The sequence below is a fragment of the Hibiscus syriacus genome, unplaced genomic scaffold, assembly GCF_006381635.1.
Source record: "Hibiscus syriacus cultivar Baekdansim isolate YM2019G1 unplaced genomic scaffold, ASM638163v2 tig00111566_pilon, whole genome shotgun sequence".
NCBI classification, from domain to species: domain Eukaryota; kingdom Viridiplantae; phylum Streptophyta; class Magnoliopsida; order Malvales; family Malvaceae; genus Hibiscus; species Hibiscus syriacus.
The window spans coordinates 1,945,016-1,963,158 of record NW_024063122.1 but is presented as its reverse complement, the minus strand read 5'-3'; the positions used below and the strand labels follow the sequence as shown (position 1 = coordinate 1,963,158).

General features: G+C 36.1%; 2 protein-coding genes across 2 annotated transcripts; both read right to left on the bottom strand.

Annotated features, from left to right (window-relative positions):
* Positions 1 to 20: 20 nt before the first annotated feature.
* On the bottom strand, positions 21 to 1,629 carry LOC120165007 (protein HAIKU1-like). The gene is made up of 2 exons (XM_039174611.1): positions 1,537 to 1,629; positions 21 to 1,350 (listed from the first exon to the last, which is right to left on the bottom strand). Exon 2 carries the CDS (start codon positions 1,084 to 1,086, stop codon positions 253 to 255), a length of 834 nt encoding a protein of 277 aa, XP_039030542.1. The 5' UTR covers positions 1,087 to 1,350; positions 1,537 to 1,629; the 3' UTR covers positions 21 to 252.
* Positions 1,630 to 14,695: 13,066 nt separating this feature from the next.
* Positions 14,696 to 16,850, bottom strand: LOC120165006 (transcription factor MYC2-like). Its single transcript, XM_039174610.1, has one exon. The coding sequence runs from the start codon at positions 16,815 to 16,817 to the stop codon at positions 14,940 to 14,942; it is 1,878 nt and encodes a 625-aa protein (XP_039030541.1). The 5' UTR covers positions 16,818 to 16,850; the 3' UTR covers positions 14,696 to 14,939.
* Positions 16,851 to 18,143: the final 1,293 nt, after the last annotated feature.

Sequence of the window (18,143 nt, the reverse complement as noted above, 5' to 3'; positions counted from 1 at the left end):
ACATTGAGAGATGAATATGAAGAATGCTTGAATAATTTATTAGCTAAACGACACTCAATTAAACAAGAGTTTAACTAAAATTAAAGTAAACAAGAAATATTTCAACAAGATTGTCTATGCCTGGGATCCTTCCTACCTACCTACTTTAAAGTGACATCTCCTTACACCAGCAGTGTACAATATATTTTCACAATTGAATCTCCATGAGAGGGGATGATCCTCATGAAGAAGATCCTAATTCTGCAAGGTTCGTTAACCCCTCCATGTAGGACTTGGGAAGGAAAAGAAACTAGGTGACAATGGAAACGCGAGACCAGGGGAAGCCGGAGGTTGAGGCCCTGGACCTAAAATCCCTGACTGAACCATGGGTGAGAAACCGAAATTGGGAGTCATCGGAGGAAATTGAATCCCGGGAGACAGCAAAGGGTTAGGCGATCGGGAAGACAGCAAGTTCATATAACCAGTAGGTGATGGCAGAAGGAACTGAGATGTTGGTGAGGGTAAAAGGGCAGGTCCATTCATCCTTGGTGATGAGAGATTAGGCCTTAATGGTGGTACCGAACCATTTACGCCACCCGATGATGGTGACAGAGCATTAGGTTGACCTTGTTTTCCGAGTGGACTCGGATCTATAAGAGAAGTTTGAAGGTATCGCATATAAGCTGAGATTGGAGATTCAGCTGTGTTTGTCCAAACAGCATCTACGGGTACCATAGGTTGCAACATTCCGGGTGATGGTGCATGAGCCGGGACAGGGGCAGGTACTTGAACTGGAACATGGGGCAGATTCATCGGTGTCAATGGTGGAGGCCTAATCTTCTGCAACCTCATACTTTGGGGTTTGGGAGGATTCTGAGGGGGTCTTGGCAAGGGATCATTGCGTGACGGTGAACCAGTTAGCTGCTGAACGAAGCTCCGGAAATCGTTCTTGCTTATGTTGTAAACCTGAGGCTGAGGCTGAGGCTGAGGCTGCAGCCTAGCACCATTATGGGCAAAGTTAGGTTGATGCAACGGGCTCTTCTTTATATTCTTGCCGGTCTTGCTCACACCAAGAGGATCATTAAGCCGATTCTTCGAATCATCCATTTGGAAAAACACAGTTAACAGCAACAAACTAATCTAGCAGAATATCCAAAATCTTTCACAATGGAAACCTAAAGTACGTAGAAAGCTTCAAACTTTGGGATCCTCGGTTCAAAGTTCAAACAATGAAGACTATCCACAGCAACATAAGCACAGATCAAATCAATCTCCAACAAAGATTTATTATGTAAGAGAAACAGCAGCCCTAAAATCTATATTCTTCAACAGTTTCCATCAGAATTGCCTCAAACACCTAACTTTAGCTTCCTGCATCACAAAATTAAAAGAATACTCTGAAAAAAAGATAAAGACAAAGCATTGGTTCAATAACTAACTCCAAAAATCAAACCCCACATCACAAAATTCCATTAATTTCCTAGAAAGGAGATCAATGATGAAAAATGGTGCAGAAAAGGAGTTAAATAAAAAGAACGAAATTCTGGGGAAAAATACCCATTGTCGTAAAGATCTTCTTCCTCCTCGAGTTTTCTAAAATACGAAGAAATGAAATCAAACGGAAGAGAGAAGCAGGAGGTGAGGGTGAATGTGCAAATGAAGTCAAATTCTAGGATGTTTTTTGTCTTTTTCTTTTTGCTGTGTGGATGTAGGTCCACTTCATAACCATCTTTTGGCGAACCTTTTGACTTTTACTTCTTCCTTAGTCAATGAGTTCACATGTAAAAGATAATTTTCAAACTTGGATATATAGAGAGAGAGAGAGAGAGGAAAATAAATTGTTAGCCAAAAGTGGCGCTGTTAAACTTGGAATGAAGTGGAAGACTACTGCGGCCTATAAAATCTTACAACAAACTCACATTAATTAGCATTAAATGGTTCATGGTTTGTTGTTGGATTCAGCATTTTTGCTTAAATAATATAAAAAATTGAACTGAATAGTAGACTGATTATCTGGAAGACTGCTTTAGAAAAAAAGGTCTAAGGATCAATATTAAAAAGATAGAGTATTTATGTTCAAACTTCAGTGGGAACCAAAACGATGAAGATGTAAAAGTATGCATAGAAGGACACGTTCTCCCCTCAAAGGATTGTTTCAAGTACCTAGGGTCTATGATACATAAAGATGGGGTATAGATTATGATATTACACACCGTATAAAAGCGGGATGGCTAAAGTGGATGGCTGCTACTGGAGTTTTGTGTGACAAGAAGGTGCCTCTAAAACTTAAGGGAAAATTTTATAGAATGACAATAAGACCAGCGCTGCTGTATGGATCAGAATGTTGGGCAATCAAGAAGAATCATGTAAGGAGGATGGAGGCCGCAGAAATGAGAATGTTTCGATGGACATGTGGTAAGACTCTGTGGGACATGACACCAAACTCTGCTATTAGGATGTCCTTGAGGGTGGTATCTGTATCCGAAAAATTGAGGGAGGGAAGACTACGGTGGTTTGGGCATGTCCTTAGGCGACAACCGTCGGATGCGGTCAGAAGGAGAGGACGACCAAGGCGGAAGTGGAAAGACTGCTTGAGATCTGATTTGAAGGATTTAGCCCTTACCGAGGACATGACCTCTGATAGGAAAGTATGAAGACTTAAGACCAGGATAGCCGAGTAGTGCGGGTCACAGACATAGGGTGTAACATCTCTGTCTTCTTTTTTAATGTCTTTGAAGTAATTTCCATGACTTCTACTTTATATATGTTACTGTCATTGGAATTTATGAAGGCTTAGAACTAGGGTAGCATAGTAATGTTGTCTTAATTTAGGTGTTAACCCATTTGACTTTATTCTTTCTCATAGCTTGCTATCGTTGACTTCTTTGTATCATTCTCTTCAGGTTACCTCTTTTTTAAAATTTAGCCGGGTCTTACTTTTCTGTCTTTATGCATAGATTTTTACGCAGGGATTTATTTACAGGGATTACTTCCCATTACAGACGCGCATATGAAGACTGCATATGAAGACTATTCAACTATGTATTTATTTATTTATTTATACATGCATTACATTTTATCTTTATTTTTAATTTTCTAACTGCAGGAGGTCTCCCACAGAAACTGCTCTCAACCTGGCGTTAGGGGCAACCTATTACCCTACCTCCCCCTTACCCCATTACATATGAGAATATGATTTTGTTATTGTTGTTGTCGTCGTCTTAAATGGCGGCGACAGCATTTGTTTCCTTGGTAAGAATTAACGACATATTTTACAAAGGCATTTTAATGAGAAAAAAATTGGCCCCAGGTTCTTTACTTTGTGGGCTATGGTGGAAAATTACTTATTTTAACATTAATTAAAAATAATATTAAGAAATTTATTTAGAGAAGTGAAATTCAGCTGAGGCTGCTCTTATGTTACGTGACAACATGTGTTAGAATTTTCGATTTTGGTTAACAAAAAATGATTAATACAAAAATAAGTGTTTAAACTATGTACTCAAAAACATTTTAATGCTTAAATATTTTTCATTAAAAACATGTGACTAATGTTTCTCCATTATATTTTAGGTATTTACCGTTATATTTTTTTAATTTATTAATAATAAAATATTTTTATATATAAAAACAAATCTCCCTCTCCCTCCCACTCTCCCTTCTCCCCTAGTGTTCTCTTCCTATGCAAACTGCCAAAGGTCAACTGCCACGGCCGACCAAACGACTGACAGCCACGTCCAACCAATTACCATGGCCAAAAGAATTTTTAGGGAACTAAACCCTAATAAAAAAAATTCATTTTTATTATTTTTAGTTGTTCGATCGGTTGCGAAAGTATAATGGTTTTGGTCGTAGGTCGTTGATCGGTCACACGTCGTTGGGTATTCGGTTAATTGCGGTGTTGGTGTTAGAGTATGCCCAAAGACCAATCATATGATGATTGTAATAATACTTTTATTTACCAATTTTATTGATTAAAGGCATTGTCGTTATTATTTTCAGTTATATATATGTGTTTAACATAAACTGTAAGATAATAAAGTTCATATAATGACATAATTGTTATTATTAATAGATCCCTAGTCAAGTATTATTATGGGCATGGACAATAATAATACGCTCAAGACTAACATGTTATTATTTGATGACAACGAGTTGTCATTGACATAGAGATGTCAGAAATAATACATGATTATATATTGTTAGAGAACAATGTATTGGATTGACCCACCATGAGCATATGTCTTGGATTATTATGTGACAGTCATAACATTACTAATGGTGATGGCTATATGTATGATCCTCAGACTTGAGATCAATACTATCCCAACATATATTATTGTATGTTTTGATGCAGCTAAACAGGCTCCGTAATTGGTTGCTCTATAAAGACTGTTATTGAATATATCTCAATATATGTAGTGGATATGTATGATTAAGATATGATATGTCCTTCCTACATAATAGGAAATATATCATAGGCCACTTGATTGAGTAAGACTAGAAACGCATAGCCATGCTCGAATAAGTTGATATGAGATATCATAAACTATTCGTTAATTAAAGTCTACTCTAGAAATCAAGAAACAATAGATGGGCTATACAAGTGTGACTATTCCAAGACTTGTGCCTATTCTAGATATAAAGGACATAAGGATATAATACATAAAAGAGTTAATCACCAAGATGATATATCGAATCATATTTTCTTGTAACTTAGGTGACAATGATATATTGCTAGATGTCACTCATTGTATGTAATATTAGAATTGTTCTAATAATTACTTCTAATGTTACAAGAACCTACAGGGTCACACCCTAAGATTGAAACGAGCAAAAATGTACAATTTGTTGCACGTTACTAAAATATATATAGAGTTAATTAAGTATATATATTTTAATAATCCCCGAATATTTAATTTCAATTAATTAAATATAGATTTAATTAATTCGAAATAATAAAATCCCTGATATGATTAGGGTAACTTGGATATAAAAGGATTATTAAATTCTAATTAATTAAATATAGATTTAATTAATTTGAAATAATAAAAACCCTAATATGACTAGGGTAACTTGGCTATAAAAGGGTGTGTTAGGTCTAGCAACCGTTTTGGGGAGAACACACACAAAACCTTTAGCCACTTTCTCTCAAAACTGTTTTGGGGAAAACAAAATTGCTCTCAATCGGGTGAACTGAGTAGAGGCCGAGACGTGATTTCGTGGAGGCTTACGATTCGAACTGATCTACACCACCAGAATTCACTGCTTTCCTTGCTGTTTTCCAAGGAACCCGCTGTAAGTATTCGCATCTCTTCCTTCCGATTTTAGTTTTTCGTACTTGGATCGCTGGTGAGACCGTCGAGTTTTGTTTCCGCTGTGCCATGGGGTGCGCCGACGGTCCTAACAGTGGCATCAGAGCCACTTGTACGATCTGATTTTGGGTTAAATTTTTAGTTGATGCGATATGTATGAGATGCATGTTCTAGTTTTATCGATTTCGGTAAATATGTTGATATCATTGTTCGAATCGATACCCATAACGATTAATTTGTTAATATGTTTATCAATCGATTTATTACTGGATGATCTATAGGAGTGCGATAGCAGATCGCATTTAGCAGTGGAACAATGGTTGTTTCGATGCAGAAAAGCTTTGGGGATTGAAAATCCCAAAAGAACGATTCTGTTGATAATTGTTATCAAATCGTGAAGTTTTTCCATAGAAAGAGAAGCACTGTTTTTCAAAAAAATCCTGCCGACCGTACCGCGACGTCCTAAGCGTGCTAGGGGCTCCGCCCCTTGACCCCTTATCAGCAGTACAAATTGAAAGCCCATATTAATATTTTAACAAAGGCGTAACAATGTGTATATATATATGATATGTTTGTTTTGCACGGTGTTTGATATACATTGTTATAGCCCTTGTTCAATTCACAATGGTTTATTTTGAAATACGGTCTGCGAGTCGTGTCTTTCTATATCTCTGTTGTATTTCTCTTCTCATCTTACTCCCTCGTATGTAAAACGAGTTTCTTTTAAAATTGTAAATCTATGAAGATTCACAAGGAGCAGAAGAATGGCGAGAAGATGCCTAGAGAGTAGTCTTAGTCTTTAGGGTTCTTGGTTCTCCCATTGGCTTGGGATGGGCCACCTTAGTCATTGTTTTGGGCTATAACCATTGCATCTTATTTATTGTTATATTTGTTATGTATGCAATGCATCAAATGATATAATAAGAATAAATATGATGAGATCAATAAGGGCCTAATATTAAAATGAACAATGATGAGATAATTACGCAAATCCCTCTTTATAATCTAAGTTAACTTAACCGTCCAATATTTACCCTCGTTAAGGCTTTGATCGATATTGTGTGGGCTTTTCCAAAGCATTGGCACATAAATCTATCTTGGTTAAACGCGAAGAATAAGCAAGTGATATTCACCAGTTGAAATATTGGTAATAACTTAGCTAGGTTATTCTAATAGGATTAGAAACCTAGAGGTTAAATATTTGGATAAGTCATGAGATGACTTGAACAAAAGTTGTTCACCAAAAGTGAGGAGTTACATGATATGTAACTAGTCAAGTGTTACTTACCTAAATAATCACTATCCTAAAAGAAAAGCCAAAGCTGATTTAGGAAATTGATGTATTATGTATCCTCACCCACTAGAAAAATTTTCGTTGAATTTTTCCGAAATTAAAACAAAGAGGGTTTTTAATTTTGAATAAAATAGTGGGAGTAATTTGTAAATAAAGTCCTATTTATAAATTTTAATTCGGTAAATTTACTTACTTTAATATTTCCATTGTTGCAGATTTAATGGCAAACAACACTTTATCACTGCGATCACTCCTTGAGAAGGATAAACTTAATGGCATAAACTTCCTTGACTGGTTTCGTAATTTGAGAATTGTTCTCAAACAGGAAAGGAAGGAATATGTCATTGAGGAACCTGTTCCTGATGAACCGACAGCTAATGCTTCAAAAGCTGACAAAGACAAATTCAAGAAACATATGGATGATATGTTAGATGTTGGATGTCTAATGCTTGCCACCATGACTCCTGAGCTTTAAACGCAACATGAGGACATGGTTCCATATGAGATGATTCAAAATCTCAAAGAAATATATGAAGGGCAAGTACGTCAAGAGAGATATGAGACCTCTAAAGCTCTATTTCAATGCAAAATGGCAGAGGGAACTCCTGTAGGAGCTCATGTCATCAAGATGATGGGCTACATCCAAACGTTGGAAAAGTTAGGATTTCCTCTCAAAGATGAATTGGCTACCGATGTTATCTTGCAATCGTTTCCAGATAGCTTTAGCCAATTTGTCCTTAATTTCAACATGAATGAAATTAACAAAACTTTGCCACAGTTACTTGGCATGTTACGAACTGCTGAAAGTAACATGAAAAAGGTTGGACCTAAGCCCATTCTGATAGTCCACAAGGACAAAGAAAAGGGAAAGAAAAAGGTAATGGCAAAGTCTAAGGGAAATGGTAAGACCAAACCAAAATGTAAAAATGCATTGAAACGCAAAGGGGGAGTTAGCAAAGAAGGAAAATGTTTCCATTGCGATAAGACCGGACACTGGAAGAGAAACTACCATGTTTTACCTTGAAGAAGTCAAGAAGGCAAAAGCAAACGGAATGTTTGTTTCAGGTATTTATGTTATTGATGTTAATTTGTCAACATATACTTCTTGGGTATTAGATACCGGTTGTGGTTCTCATATTTGTACTTCTGTACAGGGACTGCAAAAGAGAAGGAATCTGGCTAAAGGAGACGTGGACCTACGAGTGGGAAATGGAGCAAGAGTTGCTGCATTATCTATAGGGACATATGTTTTATCTTTGCCTAGTGGACTTGATTTAAATTTAGAGGATTGTTATTATGTGCCTAGTTTGACTAAGAACATTATTTCTATTTCTTGTTTGGACAAGATTGGCTTTGAGATTATTATTAAGAATAATTGTTGTTCTTTTTATCTCGATAGTGTTTTTTATGGTTCGACACAATTGGTTAATGGTCTCTATATTTTGGATCAAGATAACACCATTTATAACATAAATACTAAGAGATCAAAAACAAATGACTCGAATCAAACTTATCTTTGGCATTGTCGTTTAGGCCATATAAGTGAGAGAAGCATATCAAAACTCCATAAAGATTGATTCTTAGATTCATTTGTTTTCGAACAATATGATGTATGCAAATCTTGCATATTGGGAAAAATGACTAAAGCTCCTTTTAATAGTAAAGGTGAGCGAGCAAGTGATTTATTGGGGTTAATACATAGTGATATATGTGGACCAATGAATACACAAGCCAGAGGTGGATTCTATTACTTCATTACTTTTACCGATGACTTCAGTCGGTATGGGTATATTTATCTTATGCGCCATAAATCTGAAGCCCTTGAAAAGTTTAAGGAATTTAAAAATGAAGTACAAAATCAACTAGGAAAGAGTATTAAGGCACTCCGATCAGATCGAGGTGGAGAATACTTAAGCATAGAGTTTGATGAACTCCTAAAAGAATGTGGGATTGTCTCACAGCTTACACCACCTGGTACGCCACAGTGGAATGGAGTTTCTGAAAGAAGAAATCGAACACTGTTAGACATGGTTCGATCGATGATGAGTCATAGTGATCTTTCGAATTCTTTTTGGGGACATGCACTTGAAACAGCCGCTTTCACACTAAATCGTGTTCCATCTAAATCGGTTCAAAAGACACCATACGAGATATGGACTGGAAAACGTCCCAGTATGTCTTTTATGAAGATTTGGGGTTGTGAAGCTTATATAAAACATCATATGTCTACAAAGCTCGAACCTAAATCTCATAAGTGTATATTTGTTGGATATCCTAAAGAAACTAAGGGATACTATTTCTTCAACCCTAACGAGAACAAAGTGTTTGTTGCTCGAACAGGAGTTTTTCTCGAAAGAGAATTTCTCTCAAAGAAAGGGAATGGTAGAAATATTGAACTTGGAGAAGTTCAAGAACAACAAATAAATGAACCTGAAGTTGAGCATGTTTCACAAGTTGTTAAGGAGCATTCAACAGATTTAGAAATACAATCACTGCGTAGATCCACAAGAGAACATCGTGCACCTGAGAGATTTGGATTTCTCCTTACGACACATGGAGATGTTCTTCTTATGGATCAAGATGAGCCCAGGACTTATCAAGAGGCAGTGTCTAGCCCAGACTCTGAGAAATGGCTTGAAGCCATGAGATCTGAGATGGATTCTATGTTAGTAAACCAAGTATGGACGTTGGTTGAACCACCTGAAGGGGTCAAACCTATTGGGTGTAAATGGGTTTTCAAGAAGAAAACCGACATAGATGGTAATGTACAAACATACAAGGGGTGATTAGTCGCTAAAGGTTTTCGACAAGCTCATGGTGTAGACTATGACGAAACATTCTCCCCTGTAGCTATGTTTAAGTCCATCCGGATCCTATTCGAAATAGCTGCATTCCATGATTATGAAATATGGAAAATGGACGTCAAAATCGCCTTCCTTAATGGAAAACTTGAAGAGGATGTGTATATGACACAACCAGAAGGTTTTGTCTTTCCAGGAAATACTGGAAAGGTTTGTAAGCTACAGAGGTCTATTTATGGACTAAAGTAAGCTTCTCGAAGTTGGAATCTTCGTTTCAATGATGCAATCAAAGAGTTTGGTTTTATCAGAAATGAAGATGAGCATTGTGTTTATAAGAAGGCTAGTGGGAGCATTGTTTCTTTCCTAATCTTGTATGTAGACGACATACTCATCATAGGAAATGATATACCTACTTTACATTCTGTTAAGACTTGGTTAAGTTGTTTTTCTATGAAAGATTTGGGTGAGGCAGCGTATATCTTAGGAGTTAAGATCTATAGAGATAGATCAAGACGACTTCTAGGTCTAAGTCAAAGTACATATATAGACAAAGTGCTGAAAGGTTCAGTATGGAAGAATCCAAGAAAGGATTTTTGCCTATGAGATATGGCATTTCTCTTTCGAAGGAAATGTGTCCTTCAACTCCATAAGAAAGAGAACAAATGAATAAGATTCCATATGCTTCAGCTATTGGTTCTATCATGTATGCCATGATATGTACTCGACCAGATGTATCGTATGCTTTAAGCATGACAAGTCGGTATCAAGTGAACCCTGGTGAAAATCATTGGGTTGCGGTTAAAAATATCCTTAAGTACTTAAGAAGAACTAAGGATAAATTTCTTGTCTATGGAGGAGAGGAAGAGCTTTCTATAAAAGGTTATATTGATGCCAGCTTCCAAACTGACAAGGATGACTCACGATCGCAATCGGGTTTTGTGTTTTGTCTTAATGGAGGTGCTGTGAGCTGGAAAAGTTTGAAGCAAGACACAGTAGCTGATTCTACAACAGAGGCTGAATACATTGCAGCTAGTGAAGCAGCAAAAGAAGTTGTTTGGATCAAGAAATTTATAATGGAATTAGGGGTTGTTCCCATCATATCAGATGCTGTAGAACTCCGTTGTGACAATAGTGGAGCCATTACACAAGAAAAGGAACCCATATCTCATCAATGATCCAAACATATTCTTAGACGCTTTCATCTCATTCGAGAGATCATTGATCGAGGAGATGTGGAAATATGTAGAGTACACACGGATGACAATATTACTGATCCCTTAACGAAGCCTCTTACACAACATAGGCATGATCATCACATTGAGTCACTCGGTATTAGATATGTGAGTGATTGGTCTTAGTGCTAGTGGGAGATTGTTAGAGTATGCCCAAAGACCAATCATATGATGATTGTAACAATACTTTTATTTACCGATTTTATTGAATAAAGGCATTGCCGCTATTATTTTCAGTTATATATATGTGTTTAACATAAACTAGAAGATAATAAATTCCATATAATGACATAATTGTTATTATTAAAAGATCCCTAGTCAAGTATTATTATGGGCATGGACAATAATAATACGCTCAAGACTAACATGTTATTGATTGATGACAACGAGTTGTCATTGACATAGAGATGTCATAATTAATACATGATTATATTGTTAGAGAACAATGTATTGGATTGACCCACCATGAGCATATATCTTGGATTATTATGTGACAGTCTTAACATTACTAATGGTGATGGCTATATGTATGATCCTCAGACTTGAGATCAATACTATCCCAACATATATTATTGTATGTTTTGATGCAGCTAAACAGGCTCCGTAATTGGTTGCTCTATAAAGACTGTTATTGAATATATCTCAATATATGTAGTGGATATGTATGATTAAGATATGATATGTCCTTCCTACATAATAGGAAATATATCATAGGCCACTTGATTGAGTAAGACTAGAAACGCATAGCCATGCTCGAATAAGTTGATATGAGATATCATAAACTATTCGTTAATTAAAGTCTACTCTAGAAATCAAGAAACAATAGATGGGCTATACAAGTGTGACTATTCCAAGACTTGTGCCTATTCTAGATATAAAGGACATAAGGATATAATACATAAAAGAGTTAATCACCAAGATGATATATCGAATCATATTTTCTTGTAACTTAGGTGACAATGATATATTGCTAGATGTCACTCATTGTATGTAATATTAGAATTGTTATAATAATTACTTCTAATGTTAAAAGAACCTACCGGGTCACACCATAAGATTGAAACGAGCAAAAATGTACAATTTGTTGTACGTTACTAAAATATATCTAGAGTTAATTAAGTATATATATTTTAATAATCCCGAATATTTAATTTCAATTAATTAAATATAGATTTAATTAATTTGAAATAATAAAATCCCTGATATGGTTAGGGTAACTTGGATATAAAAGGATTATTAAATTCTAATTAATTAAATATAGATTTAATTAATTTAAAATAATAATAACCCTAATATGACTAGGGTAACTTGGCTATAAAAGGGTGTGTTAGGTCTAGCAGCCGTTTTGGGGAGAACACACACAAAACCTTCAGCAGCTTTCTCTCAAAACTGTTTTGGGGAAAAACAAAATTGCTCTCAATCGGGTGAACTGAGTAGAGGCCGAGACGTGATTTCGTGGAGGCTTACGATTCGAACCGATCTACACCACCAGAATTCACTACTTTCCTTGCTGTTTTTCAAGGAACCCGCTGTAAGTATTCGCATCTCTTCCTTTCGATTTCAATTTTTCGTACTTAGATCGCTGGTGAGACCGTCGAGTTTTGTTTCCGCTGCGCCATGAGGTGCGCCGACGGTCCTAACAGTTGGTGGTGGTCGGCGATGGCAAAATGACTAAAACTAAAGTTTTAAAATTTTGTTTTTTTTTAATTTGAAAAAAATTAGTTTTTTTGTGAATTTTTTATTTTTTTATTTTAAATAAAAATTCTCAAAATTATCATAAAGAGCACCTAAAAATATAACGATAAAAATATTAGACACATATTTTTAGTAAAAAAATTTAAACACTAAAAATCGTATTTTAAAATATAATTTAAACCTTAAAAAAAAAGAGAAGACGTTGATTACAGTTTCTTTTTATAAATTTAGAAACTTTAAAGGCACAATTTTTTTTTATTGTGTTTTTCAATTACAAATTTAAGCTTTTGAAAAAGATCTTTCCGCAGAACATGTCCTCCCCATAAGTAATGCACTCATCGACGCTTCTTTCTTCGCACCCAGAAATAGTAAAAAAAAAAAGATTAGAAAATTGTAAAAGAAAAATAAGAAATGAGCATTTAAAATGTATTTTTTTTCAGTATTTACGAGTTTTTTATTATTTTAATTATATAATGTTAATATATTTTTATCTTAAAAATAAACACTTCACTCTCATTGACGTTTTGACGTATACTCCACCGTTGCCTTTACTAAGATACAGTTAATTGGATGAACCTAAGCTGGTGAGGAGGAGAGGTGTAAGAATACGAGAGGATAAACTTCAATTTCATCATATGGATGGACGCATTTATTTCAGGTTTTCAACTACTTGGAGTGGGGGCTAAACTAAAGCCCAAAGCAATTTAGAAAGCAGAAGGTATACTTAATGTATACATTTCTAATAGTTGAATATAAGTGTAGCAAGAGAACCCTAATCTCATTTCCAAATAAAAATCCAAGGTTAGAATTTTTTTCATTTTATTTTTATTCCAAAACAGGTAATGAAAGCTTTTTCGATGAATGTTGACACAAGTGATTTCAAGAATTTGGCTTGTAAGATCAAATTTGAACCTTATCACTGTCATTCTTGACGGACAATCTGTATATTTTTATGTAAATCTCAATTGGATATTAGGTATGCTCTAGACTGAGCGAGTGCCTCCTAAACTAAACTTTTGTATGTACTAAAAACAAGGATAATGAAAGCTTGTCTGATGCAAAACATGTGGGTTTTCTAAAACATTGATTCTGTCATCTTTTCCTTCAGTTTTCTCTTCAAAATACGGCTAAGACATCCCAGTTGTATGTAAACAAATTTCTTATTCCGAGCTTACCAAAAATGATATGAATTCCCGTTATTTAATCAACAATGGCGTGATTCACTTAACATTAGAAAAACGTGTTATTTGTTGATATTCAACACTTGCGTTTCAAAATTCTGTGTTGAACCAGGAAAGAATTCCGGATTATGGTTCAATAATTAAACGACGCTAGCATCCTGGTTATCACTTACAATGAAAATGGTTAAAAACAAAAAGCGCCATGTAAACGTGGAATTGAGTGAGGCTAGTTATGGCCAGAAGTCGTTGAAATCAAGCTTCATGATCTATTCTTGTCCTCCCCTCCACGCCTCTAGAGTATTTTCCCGCAGTTAACATCCCGAAAGAGCTTCTTCGAAAAGAGAGCCTCAAACACTCAACATCTTTGAAAATTTCAGAAAACGTAAAGAGAATGTCTCTATACGAAAGATCTTGAAGATTTAACTCTTAAAAAACTACGACTAGTAGACATGATCTCTCACTGACCACGTGATCCATCAGAGTTAAATCTATCGTCACCTCACCTGATCGTATCCACCTAGCCTGCTAGACTACAAATAGTTATGACCTTACATCTGACATTAACACGAAGAATTACTATAAATTCTCTCGTCCAAAATTAAAGAGGAGATAGAACCACCTCAACCTCGTTTACTTCTATGTTATCTCATCATAGAGATAACATTTTCATTTATTATCGACTGTTTTCTCACCGATTAAGGATCTTCGGATAAATTAAAAAAGTTAAATCACCTATATAACCGTCGTAATAAACTATTTGTTCCAACCAATAATTTTGATTTATAGAACTGACCCCATGTATAGAAATCAAGCTTGCATGGCAAGAAGGGTGGGTGAAGAACAAGTATTCAAAGTATGGGGTTTAACTTTTATTCGCTGGCCCCCTCACCTTGATCATCATCACATCTCCTTTTAGCCCAGAAGCAAACAAAAAACCTTTTTGTGCGTCGAAGGAAAGAGTGATGAAGAAAGACAGGCTTCACATGCAATCCTCAGAGATCAAAAACAAAGATTTTTTTTCTGTAAAAAAATGTCGGTGCATTTCTAGCATAGAAAAAAATTCCACTGTAACAAAGAAAAAACAGGGAACCAAATTGCCCAAATCCTGAATTGAAAACATAAAAGCATCAACATCCCACAAGATCATTCTCGACAAAAATGGTAGCAAGCACATCAATGGTACCAGGAACAATTAAAAGGTAACAACAAACCAGAACTTGTTCATTCAGGTTAAATTCCTTACAAGCTATTTACATTAATCTCAACACATACTTGATTAAGATTACCTCAAATTATTATTAACTACACTAAATACTATTGCCAACAAACTAGAAGAGCACTATTTTTTCAGAGCTTGTGCTAGCGGAGCCTTAAAATGTCCCAGATCCATGCAGCCAATGATCCCAGTTGCTTGTTTCGGATCAAGCTCTGCTCGATACTCTCTATCTTTCATCTCCGAGCTTCAATGTTAGGGCAATCTTTAGCTCCGGCATGTAAAACCGACTCCCCGTCTTCACAGTGGCTTGTTGGATCATCAAGTCTTTCACTACTGATACACTGGCATGCTGCACTTCCAGGTCTAACTCGCTCAAGGCAGCCATTAACCTTGCTGCCGGATGGTTCTTTTTACTGCATTGGATTTGGATCATTGCATCCCTTCCGATAATTTTCACGTCGATCTCCAAATCTATCAGTTTACTGGCAAGGTGGCTAGACATCCTGTTGTCTTGATCATGTGCTGGTGGTGCTGTACATGACAATTGTTTCTTCATTGTTTCTAACTGGTCGTACAACTCATCTTTCTCAGCATCTGCATTTTGTAGCTTTAACTTGAGCTCATTGATGTATGAAATGGCATCACCCAAGAGTGATGCTTTATCCATCTTCGACACGTTGGGAACCACGGCACGCAGAGCGTAGAACTTCTGGTTAAGCTTCTCCCTTCTTTGACGCTCTGCTTCAACATGATTCAGAGGCTCTTCTCTTCCGCTTGCCGGTTTTCTCCCTCGTTTTCGAGGCCTCTTTTCTGGCTCCACAACTCTACTACTGTTGGCCTCCTTAACAAAAGAAGCTTCGATATCGGAGTGATCTGAATTACCAGCACTCCCACTCGATTTCTCAACACCAGAAGAAGGCAAAATTACACCTGAAGTAAACGAAAGCATGGCTTCTTCATTACTCCCTCTTGAAGTAGGTGACCTCTTCTTCCCTGAAAACAAATTTGTATTCCCAGCTGGCTTACTCTCACCAAAATTCAATATCTCATCGGCTTCTGGTTTCAACAAATGAGAAGATGAATTCCCATTCCTCACACTGCTGCTACGATCAAAGCCATAATCCGAAAAATTCAAGCATAAAATCTGCCCCTGCGGATGATTCTGCTGCTGCTGATGATGATGGTTTACAGTAGGGATGGAACTCGGATTCTCGGTTAAACTACTGGAACTTGGGTTGTCACAGAACTGAGGTGACTTCAGAATCTGCTCATGCTGATCGCTAGTATTGAACTCGACCCCAGGATTCGGATCACTAATCCAACGTGAAGAAGGATCATTTTCGCCTTGATCGGCAGGACCAGCTTCAATTCCGATATTGAAATTAAACAAAACCCGGACTTTGTTCATCAGATCTGAGCTTTGGGTGATAAGTTCAGTTGAACCTAACTCAACAACTCCACTTGCCGACGGTATACAAACCATCGTTTTTAAACCGAAAACCTGAGCTTGCCTCGCTCTCTCGCAGACAGAGCTCGCCAGCCGGTCTGACCCAACAACCCAAACCGGACTCGAATTGAAAAAGGCTTGTCCCGGAAGCCCATTGCCGTTGACGAAAGACTGGGTCATGGAAACCAAAAAGAACCACTCGGTGTCGGTGACTTCTTCGTCGACCGCATCGTCGGCTGGAGCGGTGGATCCGGAAATCAAGGAGTTAAGTTCTCGAAGCACCTTTTTACGGTGCTCTTGTTCTGCGAGAGAAGAAGAAGAAGAGGCTTTGGACTTAGCTTTCCCTGTATCCTCTTCGCCTTTGTAATACCCATCGCCCCAACCGAGCACGGTAGCGGCGGAGTAATCGTAAGAGGACTGCCAGAAGATGGCGTAAGTCCAGCTCTCGCGAGCCGCTTCGACGAGGGATTGGAGACGCTGCTGGAGAGACTCTTGGTTGAGGGAAGCAGCAGCAGGAGGAGGTGTGGAAGTGGATGCAGAGGATTGAGGCGGAGGAGGCCATATAGAAGGAAGATCAGAGGTCATGAAAGCTTCCATAACAGATGAATTATCGTCGGTCCAAAGATCCATGGTGGGTGCTAACTGATAGTCCGTCATTCGCCAGATGAAGAATATGAAGCAGAGGAAGTGGGATTATATTTGAGCTGATATATTTTGGATTAGCGTGTGTGATTCCTCAAATTGTGCGGGTTAATATACTGTTAATATATGGCAGTATCGGATACATTAAAATGTATTTAATAAATTCGGTTTAGCGGTACTTATTATGTTGACAACTAATAATGTTTTAGGTAGAAAATATGAAAAACTATTAAAAAATTTGGTAACCGGTAAACTTTGGTTATCGGTAAGTATCTATCCTTTTTATAAAAGTGTTCATACTTTTAACATATCAAGTAAATTTTACCGGTTTTGTCATAATGAATCTGGTTTTGTCATAGTTTTACCTGTTATATTGTAAAGTATCTATCCTTTTTATAAAAGTGTCCATACTTATTTCACTGTGAAAATATATTTATTATTATCTTTGGTTAATATTGTTAAATTTAAATTCTAAATAATATTTTATAAAATATCAAAACAATCAAATAATTTTTTGTGTAAATGAAATTATTAAATTAATATTGTAGGTGGAAAACATTAAACACTATTAAAAAAAATTGAAACATAAATTACATAACTTTAAAAAAAGTATATATCATTTTTATAAAAGTGTCCATACTTATAAAAGTAGGTTTAAGTCATGAAGAAATATTAAAAAATTGTGCTACCGGTTCGTGTCGATCCAAATTAAAAATGTGTCGATCCAAAATGATATAACATGTAAAACTATGACAAAACCGATATATAAATGATAAAACCGGTAAAGCACTACCGGATACATTTAAAGTGTCGGTACTTTAATATAAGGATCGACACTTCGTGAATTTAAAAAGAGAAGCAGTTTTAAATCCTATAAAGTGTCGATACTTTTAAAAAATATATCGATCCAAAACGATATACCAGGTAAAAATATGATAAAATCGGTATCAAAATGATAAAACCGGTAAAAGGTTACCGGATATATTAAAAGTGTCGATACTTTATATAAGGATCGACACTTTGTGAATTTAAAAGAGAAACAGTTTTAGCGCCTATAATGTGTCGATACTTTAAAAAAATATATCGATCCACAACGATATAACAAGTAAAAATATGATAAAACCGGTATCAAAATGATAAAACCGGTAAAATGATACCGGATATATTGAAAGTGTCGATACTTTCGTAAGTACGTGTAATAAATTATCGACACTTTCAAAGAAATAGGTAATTATCCTTTCGAAAGTATCGACACCTGACATAAAAGTATCGACACTTTTGTATTTGTATCGATTAAATATAAATAACATATCCGATGAAAATATAAGCTAAATATCCTCT

Excerpts from the sequence above, each read along its gene's own strand:
- LOC120165006 (XM_039174610.1), bottom strand. The coding sequence starts at position 16,817 with ATGACGGACTATCAGTTAGCACCCACCATGGATCTTTGGACCGACGAT.
- LOC120165007 (XM_039174611.1), bottom strand. The coding sequence starts at position 1,086 with ATGGATGATTCGAAGAATCGGCTTAATGATCCTCTTGGTGTGAGCAAG.